This window comes from Oryctolagus cuniculus, chromosome 1, assembly GCF_051225735.1.
Source record: "Oryctolagus cuniculus isolate XC-2025 breed Fujian yellow rabbit chromosome 1, ASM5122573v1, whole genome shotgun sequence".
In the NCBI taxonomy this organism is placed as follows: Eukaryota; Metazoa; Chordata; class Mammalia; order Lagomorpha; family Leporidae; genus Oryctolagus; species Oryctolagus cuniculus.
The window spans coordinates 67,931,932-67,946,659 of record NC_142867.1 but is presented as its reverse complement, the minus strand read 5'-3'; the positions used below and the strand labels follow the sequence as shown (position 1 = coordinate 67,946,659).

The 14,728-nt window shown below is 40.2% G+C and overlaps 1 protein-coding gene across 3 annotated transcripts in view; it reads right to left on the bottom strand.

Annotated features, from left to right (window-relative positions):
* Window positions 1-14,728, bottom strand: part of ACER3 (alkaline ceramidase 3) — a 162,737-nt gene that overhangs the window by 15,814 nt on the left and 132,195 nt on the right. For 2 of the 3 annotated variants that reach the window (XM_008263685.5, XM_089331400.1), the window contains 2 exons: window positions 9,290-9,391; window positions 6,486-6,590 (listed from right to left, as the gene is read on the bottom strand). In XM_008263685.5, the coding sequence (XP_008261907.1) occupies window positions 6,486-6,590; window positions 9,290-9,391 (207 nt within the window). Of the gene's footprint in view, window positions 1-6,485; window positions 6,591-9,289; window positions 9,392-14,236; window positions 14,284-14,728 lie in introns of all 3 variants that reach the window. The other variant, XR_016232982.1, reaches the window with a different exon arrangement.

The following is a 14,728-nucleotide window of genomic DNA, read 5'->3' as shown; positions in this document are numbered from 1 at the left end:
ATCAGGCTCTTTGGATTATATTACAAGTACTGTCAAGATGTGAAGTGGTGCTAAATTTTAAGTTTCGGCCGGCGCCGTGGCTCACTAGGCTAATCCTCCGCCTTGCGGCGCCGGCACACCGGGTTCTAGTCCCGGTCGGGGAGCCAGATTCTGTCCCGGTTGCCCCTCTTCCAGGCCAGCTCTCTGCTCTGGCCAGGGAATGCAGTGGAGGATGGCCCAAGTACTTGGGCCCTGCACCCCATGGGAGACCAGGATAAGCACCTGGCTCCTGCCATCGGATCAGCGTGGTGCGCCGGCCGCGGCGGCCATTGGAGGGTGAACCAACGGCAAAGAAAGACCTTTCTCCCTGTCTCTCTCTCTCTCACTGTCCACTCTGCCTGTCAAAAAATAAATTAAAAAAAATTTTTAAATTTCTATAATATAAAATGGCATTAATACAAATGTCTGAGAAAAAGTCTAATAATCTTATGTTACTAGACATGATGGTCATCTTAATGAGAAAGCCCAAGAGGCCTAAAAGAGTTAAATGCTTTGTAAAATCCTACAGGTGCTTTCAAAAGTACCGTGTAAAGTAAGCAAGTGCCTCTTGTTGGTTAATGAGTTTATAATTTTAAACATGGAAACTTAAAGTCTTTTGTCATTCACAGTTTTATATATCAGATTTGCTGCTCATAAAACTAAAACATTGTTGATTTTGTGTTTAGCTGTCCTATAGGTTCCGATGGACTTTTATCAGCCATATCTAGTGTATTCAGTATTTTGGGACAGCTCTGTAAACAGATGAAAGCAATAATGTATTACAGGTACCAACTGAGAGAAAGTATAGTTAACTGAGGTTGCTAAGAACAGAAAGTAAATCAAATCAATTGGTGTGGGGAGCAACTGGGAGCAACTCGGACTAGACTAAGTTACTGGAATTAAGACTTATTCTATGCATCTGCTCTCCCACAATATGGCGCTGAGAAGGGACTAACAGCTTCTACACAGCTGCCTCCAGTTCAACCAATAAACTGTAGGACCTGCTCCTGATTGGAGGAGAGCAGCGTACTCGGCGTGTGGGTAGCAGAGTTGGGATTGTTGGAAGAGGACTATAAAGGAGGAGAGAGACAACATGCACCAGGAACATCTAAGGGGAACATCTATCTGAAGGAACACCTGTGCAGCCCCCGAGAGAGCCGGCCGGCGGTGTGCCGCTCCCCTGCGGAAGTGGGGAAAGTGGCCGGGGGGAACCGCCCTTCCACGGAGGTGGAGGGACGGCAGCCAACCCGGGAAGAACCAGCAGCAAACCCAGGGAGGGCCGAGCAGACAAAAGAACAGCACAGGGTCCTGTGTCGTTCCTCCACGAAGAGGGGGAGCGACAATTGGTAATTTACAAAAAGGAGTTAGATCTTTTTTAAAAAAACTATTGTGGAAACTGCTATATTATTCTATTATGTTATGTTATATGTGTATACATATTGTATGTCTACATGGGAAAATTTATTAAGAGTTTTATTTTAATTGGTTTATAGATAAAGGTTTGCCCATAAATTTAAACTGCTAAAGTTAATCAAAGGTACATTTTAATTCATGTGACCTGAATCTCTGTATCATATGTTTTAAATTTGTTGGTAGAAAGAAACTAAAAACATTTTATATGCTTGTGCATGAATTTGCTGGTTAAACAAGCTATACCATGTTAGATATTTAAGAGATGTTTCTAAATACTTGTAGTCTTAAAATTTATAGAAGGCATTGGACCTTCTGGTAAATGTTTTCTTAAGTTGTTATCTAATGGTTGAAACTGTTGCTAAGTTTTCATTTGATATTGCTATTGTCAGTAAGCGATATGGGACTGGCTCCCTCATTTCTCTATTCTAAGCCCAAATTGTTCTCTCATTTCTCTATTCTCTTTGAGGTAGGAAACTAATTCTATTCTGAAGGAATCTCCAAGATGCAACATTTGATCTTTATATCTTATAAAAGGGATGGCTAACATTTTCTGTAATAGCGTAGCTAAAATGAAGGCTTAAATTATAATTTCACAGCTAGATTTACTTCACCATCATCAAAGTAAACAAGGAAAACCTCCCTTTCAGACCAAAGGGAGAAAAAGTTTTAAAGTAAGGATATAGCTTTCCTCATGGGCATTGTCTGCCTCAACATAAACCACTATATAACATGCCTGTGACTATAGACTTCTAGTTTAGGCCACCAAAGATTAGAGATGGGACTTGAGCACCCCCTTGATTTGCATCCTCTGGTCTGCTTTAACAAAAACCAGGAGGAAAAAAGCTAGGCATCAGAAGCAATGTAAAGATAGGTGGCAGGACTATTAAGTGTAGCTCTGTACAGTGATTTGCCATCAAGGAGACCCAACAGGCCAGTCCACTGCAGTAGCTTTCAATGTGTTAAGCCTGGGCTTCAGCAGAAGTCAGCTTGTGATGAGCCCTGGCAGCTCTGCCAGCCAAGAGTTGGATCACTGGAAATGGACCTGCCCTGGAGTTGAAGGATGACCAGGTCAGAGCCACAGATCTTACTGGCTCCAAGCTGAAAAGCCCTTCACCCAGCCCAGCTTCCAAAGTGACTACTGCAGCTGAGAAAATGGCCAAGTAGGGTCAGTAACATTTCAGGCAGAACTATAAACTTCCTGTTAGAGATGCTACCTCCTTTACCTGGCCAGCTCTCCTCCCAGGCCAGCTAAGTAATGGAAGTCAACATGGTGCCTTCCCCAAGGAGGTTCACACCTCCCTTAGGATGTACCCTATGAAGAGATAGATTAAGTCTGGGCCTCATAATTTACAAGGCTTTAAAGCCCACCAGATTATTATCAGGCCCCTTCTGTCAGGTTCTATTGGCCTCTCAATCAGAAAACTTAATTGTAGCTCAGATAGCACCTTTCTTACGTTCTCTAGTTACAACTCTGTCCTTTGTATCTAGCCACTTGAGCCTCATTCCTTTGTAACCACAGCCTCTACTCTACCAACAATGGCTCTACCCCCAACCTGTGTGTACTGATGGTCCTCTCCCCCACTTAATGTTGTACGATTGTTCAGAATTTCTCTACAGACAAACTCCACTACCTGCAAAAGTTAAGTGGCCTTTCTCTCAGTCTTGCCTGGAATCAGCTTTAAACCGCGTCCATCAAACTGTCTTCACAAGGGTTCAGAGACCCCCCTCCATTTCCTCTCCTCTATTGCCTGGTTAATGCTACTCTTAAAATCACTGGTTACTATTCTCACCCTGTCTTCTATGCTACAGTGAATGTTTAAGTGTTTACAGCAGGTTATAATGGAACAAACAAAGGCCTTCAGCAACCAGATGGTCAACCAAATGCTGCTACAGGGATATACTCGGCTCCCCACCCAGGAGACAGCAGCTTGAGACATCACCCCATGCCAGCGAAGAGTACCTCATTGCCCCATGTCAGCAGGAAGTAGCTCTAAAGACAGATCATCGTCCCTCTACCCCTCCTGGACTTTGGGGACTAATGTAATCCCATACAACTTCTGCTTTATAAAAAACAAAAGAGGGGAATGTTAGGAAAATGGCGCAGTTTTATCTATGGCGCGATCTACACCCTGATTTACATCCTAGGCCCTGGCTCCTGCTGCCATTGCTAAAAGCCAGGTAGCCACATGGCCCAACCTCTGTTGTCAGCTCCACCCCCATCCTAATGGGATTTGCTGCTCCTGCTTCCCTTCCCGCCCTCCAGCAAAGTTTTAAAAGGACCTGTTCCTGAACACACGGCTCTCTTGTCTCTTCTCTCCTGCTCTCTTGGCTTCTCTTCTCTCCTGCTCACTCTCTCTAGCCTCCTCTTCTTTCTCACTCCCCTCTCTCCTCTCTCCTCTTTCTCTCTTACTCTCCTTTTCCTTCTTCGACCCTTCCCTCCAGTCTGCTGGGTTTTCACCAATAAACCCTTTCCCTTAAAAAAAAAAAGTACCTATAACCTAAGGAGAGACACTTGACCAACAGCTTTCCATACATTTCATTCTGAAACACTTACTAGGTTGGTATTACTATTCTCACTGTGCATATGAGAAACGGTCCCAGAAAGATCAACTATTTCATTTAAGTGACCACAGCTAGTAAAGGGCAGAAGCAGGACTTTGTAGGTTCTGTGACACCTTTAACTAATACAAGGAACCCTAACTAGCCCGTGACCCTGGGCACGTCACTTATCTCTGGGCCCAGTTTCCTTCATCAAATGAAGAAGATGGTTTCTAAGATGTGGTGCAGGGCTGGGGAATGTCTTGCCAGTGGGTCATATAAGGCCCTTGAGATCATCTGGTCTGACCCCACCAAGGCAATTGCAGGTGGGAACTGAAATTCAATCAGTCTACAGCAGGCTGATTTTTAAGTTAATAATTTTGTATGGCTCACAAACAGTGTTGTAAATAGCTGGTCCTTGGCAGAAAAAAAGGTACCCCATCCCTCTTTAGGAAGACAGAAAATTCTGGGCTCAAATCCAGGTGATAACACTAATTGGCCATGAGATCATGTGCAAGGTACTTGACTTCTCTGAGCTTATTTTCCCCAAGGATAACATAACTGCCTTAGGGGACTGGTATGAAGACTAAAGGACGTTTATATGTATACACACATATACACATACATATATTTTATATATTTACACATACATATATACATATAAACACACATACACATAAAGTCCCTAGCCCAAATGAGGCTATGTGTTAAAAAGTCAAACTGGTTTTATGGAAAGTTTGAAACATAAACATAACTATCTATTACATAAAGTTGTTAAAATTATCTTTCTGTTATTTGTAGCATCTATCGTGGTTATTTATGCTTTTCTTCTTGTTTAGTGGCACCATGTATGCTAGTTAAGTTACTGCACTTTAGTTCTAAATCCACTTTTTTCACAAATTGATTTATTGAGATACGACTGATATATAAAAAATTGCATATACTTAACGAATACAGTTTGATGAGTTTGGATATATGCATACACCTTGAAACCATCACCACAAAGTAATAAACGTGTTCATTAATACCAAAAGTTTCCTTGTGCCCCTCTTTATTTTTATTTTAAAGATATTTATATATTTATTTGAAAGGCAGAGTTATAGAGAGAGGGAGAGAAAAAGAGATCTTTCAGTTACGGTTCATTCCCCAAATGGTTACAACAGCTGGGGCCAGGCCAGGCTGAAGCCAGGAGTCTGTAACTCCATCCAGGTCTCCTAAAGGGGTGGCAGGGGCTCAAGTAACTTGGGTCATTTTCTGTTGCTTTCCCAGGCACATTAGCAGGGATCTGGATCAGAAGCCGAGCAGCTGGGACTTGAACTGGCATCCATATGGGATTTCCATGTTGCAGGCAGTGGCATAACCACTGTGCCACTGTGGGCCCCCTTTTTTCCACACGTGAATTCATTTTTCACTGATTTTATAATTCAGACAGGATTTTTATTCATTTCACCTGAAAATCATGGTATCTTTTATGGTGCTATAAATTTTTCGTATTTATAATTTCAAATGTCTGAATAACATTCTAAAACTCACTTTATGATTCTGTCCTAACTTTTGAGTCATTCCATTTTTCTTTTATTGTTTTGCTAAATTAAATAATACTGTGATAAACATTTTTGTTTTTACATACATATTATAATTTTATGGGTTATTTCTTTAGGATAAATTCCTGGGGATATAATATCTGGAATTAAAAAAGTAAACATTTATATGAACACATGATGTATTGTCAAATTTCTGTCCAAATGGTTGCATTAATTTACATGCTAGGTAATGTGAGATCAAACCACTTTCAGTGTAAACTTTAGGGGAATTTCAAAAAACTATAGCTCACTTTATATAAAATGTATTCCCTCCCTTTTTAAAATAAAGTTTATTTATTTCTCTTCTACTTGAAAGAGAGGGTGGGGGGAAGGAAGGGAGGGGGAAGAGAGGGAGGGAGGGGGAGACAGAGAGAATCTTCTATCCACAGGTTCACTCTCCAAATGCCCACAACACACAGGGCTAGGTCAGGCTGCAGCTGGGATTTGGGAACTCAATCCATCACCTGCTTCCTCCTCCAGGACACATCAACAGGAAGCTGGAATTGGGAGCAGAGCTGGGACTTGAAGCCAGGCCCTTCAGTATGGGATTCAGGCATCTTAATTGTTATGCCAAACACCTGCCCCTGGCTGCCTTCCTTTTCCCTTCAAAGTTTGACCAATATAAGCAAAGATGTGCTGATCAACAGGAAACCAGAAATGTTTCTATCTTGTACTAAAAATGGAGATTAATGATCTACCTAAAATAGACATCAGGTGTCAGAGGTCAGTACAAGTGCTTCACTTTAAGGACAAGGAAACTTCAGAGAGGGGAAGGGACTTGCTTAAGGTTACTCAGTGGCAGAGGCAAAGCTGGATCATAAGTTGTGGATTTTGTATCTTAATATTTTACATACACTCCATCCTACTCAATGAGTAAAGGAAAACAAAACCAGCCACTCCAATGTGAGGTCAAACAAAGTCTCCGCTTCCTACCTGAAAAGGATGTGAAGATAAGAACCAAGGCCAGTTAAAATATGCCACCATGCATGGAACTGGGTGGTAACACCTATGATAGGGGGCACCTTCTTTCGAAAATTCCTGTGTGGAAAGGGGGAAAAATCACCATATTAAATTTTAAAAATATTTAGTAAATATAGAACACTCTGAAGTAGCATTCTCAAATATGGCTAGTATTTAATTTCCTTAGTCCACCATGTTGTTTTCCATGGTGTATGTTGCTGAATAACATTCCTGGCCAAAACTTCTTGAGCAAATGACTCTTGAGATAAAAAAAAAAAATGTGTGAAACATCATACAGTTTATCACCGTCTTGGAGATTTTTAATGCGTATTAACAGATTAAAGGCTTTGAAAAACCCTACCAAAACCAAAATATCTTCCATTTACTTTCAGGTGACTAATATATGGATTTTTTCAAGTAATTCTTATTAATACTTCATGGAATAAGTGTTTTTGGAACATATTTTGGAAAACAGAAGTGTAGTCAGCTATACACTTAATAAAACTAGCTCTATGCTTTTCCTGTATCCTACATACAACCATCACCTCTCACAGCACCATATAGTTCACAAAATTGTTTTATACCTGTCATTTCACGTCACAGTCAGTGATTATTTGGGAAGGCTATTAATTTTACTTTACAGATTAGGAACCTAAAATTCAGAGAAAACATAATTATATGAGTTTCCCAGGTCAATGAGCTAGTGGCACAGCTGGGTCTCAAATTCTGGATCTTCCATGTATTAGAGGAGAAAAACCATGTGAAACTTCTCTAGACATCCGCATGAATTTCTGAGATGACTTCCACCTCCAAGAGCCTACTTTGCTTCTCAGTGGTTCCTTCCCAGTGGATGATGCCCTCCCTCAGCAGATGGAAAGCTTCATGGTGTTCTGCTCACTTCTCATTCAGAACCACTCACCTGGAACTCAGTTTTTTAAGCAGGATACATTGCTTGCTTGTCCACATTTAAGGTCTACATTTACTTATTTAACTTTTTACAATGAAGAATTTCAAGCATTCAAAAGTAGATAAAATAATAAAGTACTAATTATCCAACTTCAACAACTTACCAACCTATGATCCATCTATGGCATCTAAACTCTTATCTACTTCTCTCTCCCATTTTACTTTGAAGCAAATACCATATATTATAACATTTTTATCGCTAAATATTTCGCTATGTAATTCCAAAAATTAAAACCTCTTTTTTAAATTTTTTATTTATTTGACAGATAGTTAGACAGTGAGAGAGACAGAGAGAAAGGTCTTCCTTCCGTTGGTTCACTCCCCAAATGGCCACCATGGCCAGCGCTGCGTGGATCTGAAGCCAGGTGTTTCTTCCTGGTCTCCCACGCAGGTGCAGGGGCCCAAGCATCTGGGCCATCCTCCACTGCCCTCCCGGGCCACAGCAGAGAGCTGGACTGGAAGAGGAGCAACCGGGACTAGAACCAGGCGCCCATATGGGATGCCGGTGCCACAGGTGGAGGATTAACCAAGTGAGCCATGGCGCCAGCCCTAAAACCTCTTTAAAACATAACCACATACCATTTACATCTAAAAATATTAACAATAACCCCTTAATATCAAATAAGAAATTACTGAGCAAAAATCCAAGTTTTTCTTTTTCTTTTTTTTTTCTTTTTCTTTTTCTTTTTTTTTTTTTTTTGACAGGCAGAGGTAGACAGTCAGAGAGAGAGACAGAAAGGTCTTCCTTCCATTGGTTCACCCCCCAAAATGGCTGCTATGGCCGGCGTGCTGTGCCGATCCGAAGCCAGGAGCCAGGTACTTCCTCCTGGTCTCCCATGTGGGTGCAGGGCCCAAGTCCTCCACTGCCTTCCCAGGCCACAGCAGAGAGCTGGACTGGAAGAGGAGCAACCGGGACAGAATCTGGTGCCCCAACCAGGACTAGAACCCAGGGTGCTGGCGCCGCAGGTAGAGGATTAGCCTAGTGAGCCATGGCGCCAGCCCAAGTTTCTTTTAAGATTTTGTTTTACAACTGGTTTGTTTGAATCAGGATCCAAGGAAGGCCAGTGGATTGCACTTGGTTAATCCATCTCTTAGACCTCTTAATCTATGTCGTCCTCTATGTGTTTCCATCACCCCCTATTCTGCAATTCATTTGCTGAAGAGATCAGGACACGTATCTTGTATACTTCTTAGTCTAAACATTGCTAACTGTTGTGTTACTCATTATATTTCTCTGTGTTTGTGCAAACTATTAGGTCACAGAATCTGCAGCTGGAATGACTCACTAGTTTAATGTATTTAACAAGACTTTATGAAAATTAAGGCCTAGAGAGATAATATGTTATGATTGTCTTAGACATGGTTGTAAGATTTAAATTCTTGACAATACATAATTGCTGATAAGAAAAGGAACGCTTACCTTTCTTAGAAAATAACATTAAGCATGTAACAGCATAGATTTATATTCATGTTGTTTCATATGCTTATTACAAATCATCTCTAATTATTCAAGAAAGTAGATGAAGTAGGTTGCAAAGATGTACTCAAAATTTGATTAGCTATCTAAGTCCTATGAAGTATATACACAAAAACCCAAGCCCTGTGGACATGATGAGGTATTCTCCAAACTTTTAGGGAGTTTAAATGGGTACTCCTACATCTCAACCTTATTGAACTGCATACAGCTGCTATATGTCAACAATGGTAAAAGTTCATCTCAGGGCATTATTATTTCTACATGCCTATGAAACTCTCTGCTTAACAGAATGTTTCTAAAAATATTTCTCAAGAAATGAAAAATTTCATCTTACCTCAGTGAAACACAAAAGATGTTATCTATATTCCATAATAAAAATCCAAACAAAAATACACCCAAAGAGGTATAACCCAGTCCTCTAAGCCATGGATAAACCCTGTGGGGCAAAAAAGAAAACAGAAGGAAAATTTTCTTAAGTCATGTCATAGTCAAAGCTTGAAGTTAACACTTTTATGAGAAGGAAAGTTTTTATTAGTATTAAAATGAAACCTATCCTTTAAATTCTCTAATAGATTTGCCTACTATATTTAGCCATTAAAAGGCACTGGGCCACCAAGACTTTGCAAAGTATATAAGGAAGGCAACTGAAAGTGTCCAATAACTCCTTCAGGAAGAGGAGACATGGAACTGATGAATTAGAATTAGCACAGAGTCACATACTCTGTGTCAGGTATGTATTACACAAACACACACACACACTCATTAACTAAATCAGTAATACTAGCTTAATTCAGAAAGTTCAGGGAAAAGACTTATTATTAAGTGAAAAAACTAGAATTAAAATTTTTGCACTAAAACAAGCTTATCTTTTATTATTTATAAAAAATTTTCATTTGAGAGACAGAGAAAGCAAGACAGATAATGAGGAAGAGCTTGAATCTGCTGGTTCCCCCCTCCCCTTCCCCAATGCCTGCAATGGCTATGGTTGGTGGGGGCTAAAGCCAGGAGATGCGAGCTCAATCCAGGTCTCCCATATGGGTGTCAGGAACCCAACTACTTACGTCACCACCCTGCCTCCCAGGGGCTGCCTTAGTAAGAAGCTGTTATCAGAGGCCCAAGTCCTGATTGAACCTAGGCACTCCAATGTGGGACATCCTAACTGGAGGTTTCACTGCTAGGCTAAATGCCTGCCCCTAAACTTATCTTTTAATTCCATTTCCATGAACTTTGTGATGTACCCTTGTATATATTGAGTACTTGCGTGTGCCAGACACTGTTCTAAGCACTAGCAGCGAATAAAGAAAAAGTACTTGCTCCCAAGGAATCTGCAGTATAGTTGGGGGAAATAAACAAGTAAATATATAACTGGTTATGAATGCCTTGAGGAAAAATAAGAGCTGCTAAGGGGAGAATGATATGGAGATATTTGGATGGGGTAGGCATACACACACACCCTGGAACACTTTAAGTAGTCCTGTGAGGCAGCTATTATTCTTTCCACTTTGCTGATAAAGAAACTGAAGTTTGGTTAGTTACCCAAAATAGTAAAAGCAGCTTATACATATTTTATAGTTTCAACGAGGTATAATAAACTTACATTAAACTGTATATACTATTTAAAGTGTGTATCAGTATACATCCATGGAACCACCATTACAATCATAATAACATTATCAATCACTTTCAAAAGCATAGTTTACATTTTTTAGAATGGAATAAACAAAATCATACCACATATATTCTTTACCTTATGGCCTCTTCCACTTGACATAATTAGTTTTGAGATTCACCCATGTTATGTAAATCAATACTTTCTTTCCTTTTACTGCTTAGGAAATAGCACAATTTGTTTATCTGTCCAAATCCTGGTGAATATTTGTGTTGTTTCCAGTTTTTGACCATTTACTATTTACAAATAAAACAGCTATGAATAATCATAACTAAGACTTGGTATGAACATAGGGCTTCATTTCTCTTGGGTAAAAAGCTAGGAGAGGAGTGGCTGGGCTGTACAACAGGTAATGTTTACATTTTCAAGAAACCGCTGAGCTACTTTCCTACAAGACTGCACCATTTCACATTACTACCAGCACATGAATGCTTCATTTGTTCCCTGTCCTTGCCAACATTTGGTACGATGTTGGTCCTTTCATTTTAGTGGTATGTAGCGGCATCTCACTGTGATTTTAATGTGCACCCAATGACTAATGTTATTGGGCATCTTTTCACGTACTTGTTTGCCATCCATATATCTTCTTTGATAGTATTGTTTGCCTTCTTATTGAGTTGTAAGAGTTCTTTATATACTGTATATTTAAGTTCTTCATTTTATATTTATATACATATACATTGCAAATATATTCTCAAAGTCTGATTTGTCTTTCATTTTGTGAACATAGTCTTTTGAAGAACAAAAGTTTGTAGTTCTGTTGAAGTTCAATTTATTTTTCTTTACAGTTTGTGTTTTGTGTCCTAGTTAGTGAATTTTTACTTAACCAAAAAAAGCATTAACTGAGATATGAAGCTGTTATTGAAGATTTCTATGTTTTCTTCTAGAAGTTTCGTAATTTTAGCTTTTACACTTGGGGATGTAATTCACTCCTATTAAATTTTTATAGTGGTATAAGGTTGAAGTTCACTTTTTTAATGAGAATATTCAGTTGTTCCAGCACAATTTGTTGAAAAGATGATCTTTTCCTCACAGGATTATTTTGGTGTGTTTGTTGAAAATCAGATCAGTATGGGTGTGAGGTCTATTTTTGGATGTTCTATTGATCTAAATTTATCTTTACCACCAATACATTGTCTTGAAGCATAGAGGATATCAAATAAGTCCTCTAACTTTGTTACTGTTTTTCAAAACTATTTTGCCTATTCTAGATCCACTGTATCCTCACAAAAATGTCAAAATCAGTTTCTTAATTTTTATCAAAAAAGCCAGCTGAGATTTTGATTGTGATTGGAACCTACAGATCAATCTGGGAAAACTGATAACAATACTGATTTTTATATTTCATAACATGGTGTATCTCTCCATCTATTTAGATCTTTATCTCAGGAAAAACAGCACATTGTAGTTTTCCATGTACAGATCTTATTATTTGCTAATTTAATCCCCAAATATTTAATGTTTTTTGATGTTACTGTAAATTGTTTTTAAAGTCTCACTTTTTAATTAGTCACTGCTAGTCCATAGGAATGATTTTTTATTTTTATTTATTTTTTAAAGATTTATTTATTTGAGAGGTAGAGTTACAGACAGTGAGAGAGAGAGGTAGAGGTAGAGGTAGAGGTAGAGAGAGAGAGAATCTTCCATCTGCTGATTCTAAATAACTGCAACAGCCAAAGCCAGGCCAATCCAAAGCCAGGAGCCAGGAGCTTCTTCTGGTCTCCCACATGTGTGCAGGGGCCCAAGCATTTTGGGCCATCTTCTACTGCTTTCCCAGGTGCATTAGCAGGGAGCTGGAGTAGAAGTGGAGCAGCTGGGCCTTGAACTGGTACCCACAGGGATGCTGGCACCGCAGGCAGAGGCTTAACCTACTGTGTCACAGCACTGGTCCCAGGAATGATTTTTTTAATATTGCCTAGAATTCTGCAATGCTAACTCTCACTATTGCTTCTAGTATATTCTTTTGCACATATTCTGAATATTTTCTATATATGTAATCATAGAATATGCTAATACCACATTGGATAGACTTCCATCAATAAAATGATAAGTATAAACAGTGATAGTACAGATCCTAGTTCATTCTTGATTTTAAAGGAAAGTTTTTAAAAAAACATGTCATGTGGCTGGCATTGTATTATTGGGTAAAGCTGCTACCTGCAACACCAGCTTCCCATGTGGGCACCGATTATAGACCCGGCTGCTCCACTTCCAATCCAGCTCCCTGCTAATACACCTGGGAAAAGCAGCAGACGATGGCCCTGGTGCATGGGCCCTTGCACCCACATGGAAGACTTGGAAGAAGCTCCAGGCTCCTGGCTTTGGCCTGGCCCAGCCCTGACCATTGTAGCCATTTGGGGAGTGAACTAGCAGATGAAAGATCCTTTTCTGTCTTTCCTTCTCTCTGTAACCATGCCTTTCAAATAAATAAACAAATAAATCTTTAAAACCATATCATGACTATGTATATTATATTCTGTAGAGTTTGTAGGTAAAGTTCTCTTCAGAAGAAGGGGTTTAACCTAGTAACTAAAATGCTTCCCTCCCATATCAGAACACCTGGGCTTGATACCTGGCTCTGACTCTTGACTCCAGCTGTCTGCTAAAGCAGACTCTAGGAGGCAGTGGTGATGGCTCAAGTGATTCGGTTCTTGCCTCCCGTGTGGAAGGCCATGATTGTGTTCCAGGGCCCTGGCTCTACACAGCCACAGTCACTGCAGGCATGTGGGGAATAAAACAGTGGATGGGAGCTCTCTTAATCTATCTCTGCCTCCAAGTAAATTAACAAGAAAAAAACATTTTAAGTTCTCTCCTACTACTAGTTTGTAAAGGATTTTGATTTTTTTAAAAAAGATTTATTTATTTATTTGAAAGAATTACACAGAGAGAAGAAGGGAGGGAGGGAGGGAGGGAGGGAGGGAAGTACAGAGGGAGAAGAGGGAGAGAGAGAATCTTCCATCTGCTAGTTCACTCCCCAGATGGTCCCAATAGCCAGGGCTGGGCCAGGCTGAAGCCAGGAGCCAGGAGCTTCATCTGGATCTCCTATGTGGGTGGCAGGGGCCCAAGTACTTGGGCCATCTTCTACTGCTTTCCTCAGGTGCTTTAGCAGGGAGGCTAGACCCGAGGTGGAGCAGCCAGGACTTGAACCAGCACTCAACAGGAAATGGCTTTATCTACTATGCAACAACACCAGCCCCAAGAATTCTGATTTTATTTCTTTAGATCACATATAGGTGTTGTATTCTACAGGATTCTTTCTCTAAATTTATTGCTATCATTATGTAATTTTAAAAAATATGGTAAATGGCAACAACAGATTTTTATGGAATTTTTTGATTAATTTAAAAATTACCAGGAAAGCACAAACCTGGCAATGTACATAAACGGCACAATGCACTGTCTGATGAAGATCCTCAAGGGAAGAGCTTAAAGAGGGTCATAGTCTGGCTTCAGCTTTTCAGAGTTTATCACAACCTCCATTTGGGGAATATAAGAATAAGTCCCAGGAAAGCCAGGACTCAAAACAATGCAGGCATCTGGGGGATGACAGTGTGGGCCAGGTGCTGAGATGGGAGGGGGTGCCATCTGCTTTCTGCTACTAAACTTACTTACCATGGCAAAATCTTCAGCTTTCAGAAGTAGGTCAAAGCAAAATTCTTCTGTGGGGTGAAATGAATGTCTTTGGTTATCCAGGTAGCAGAGCACGGAGGAGAGAGCAAGAACATCAGCACATGGTCCACGCAAACCAAGCACAGATAAGACTCTGGGGACCTACCACCTGCTATGTTGTCAGGTACAAGAGTGTGAACACAGAAAGTCCTCAACAGAATCTCTCTGGAGTCACACCACTTCATTCTGGACTGGCTGGCTGTCTGATTCTGGACATCATGAGAAAGCTCTTCCCTTCACCTTCACCTTCACGGTGGGAACTGCCTTCCCCTTTGTCTTGTGTTGGATCTCCTGTCTAGTATCCCATGCCTTCCTTTTTAAAATTACTATTCTTATTTTCTCACTTTGGTGAAACACATCTTCCAAAAGGATGGATGTCTTCTTGAGCAACAGTTTGTGAGATTTAAGGTCTTTTTTAAACTTGAAGACATGCAA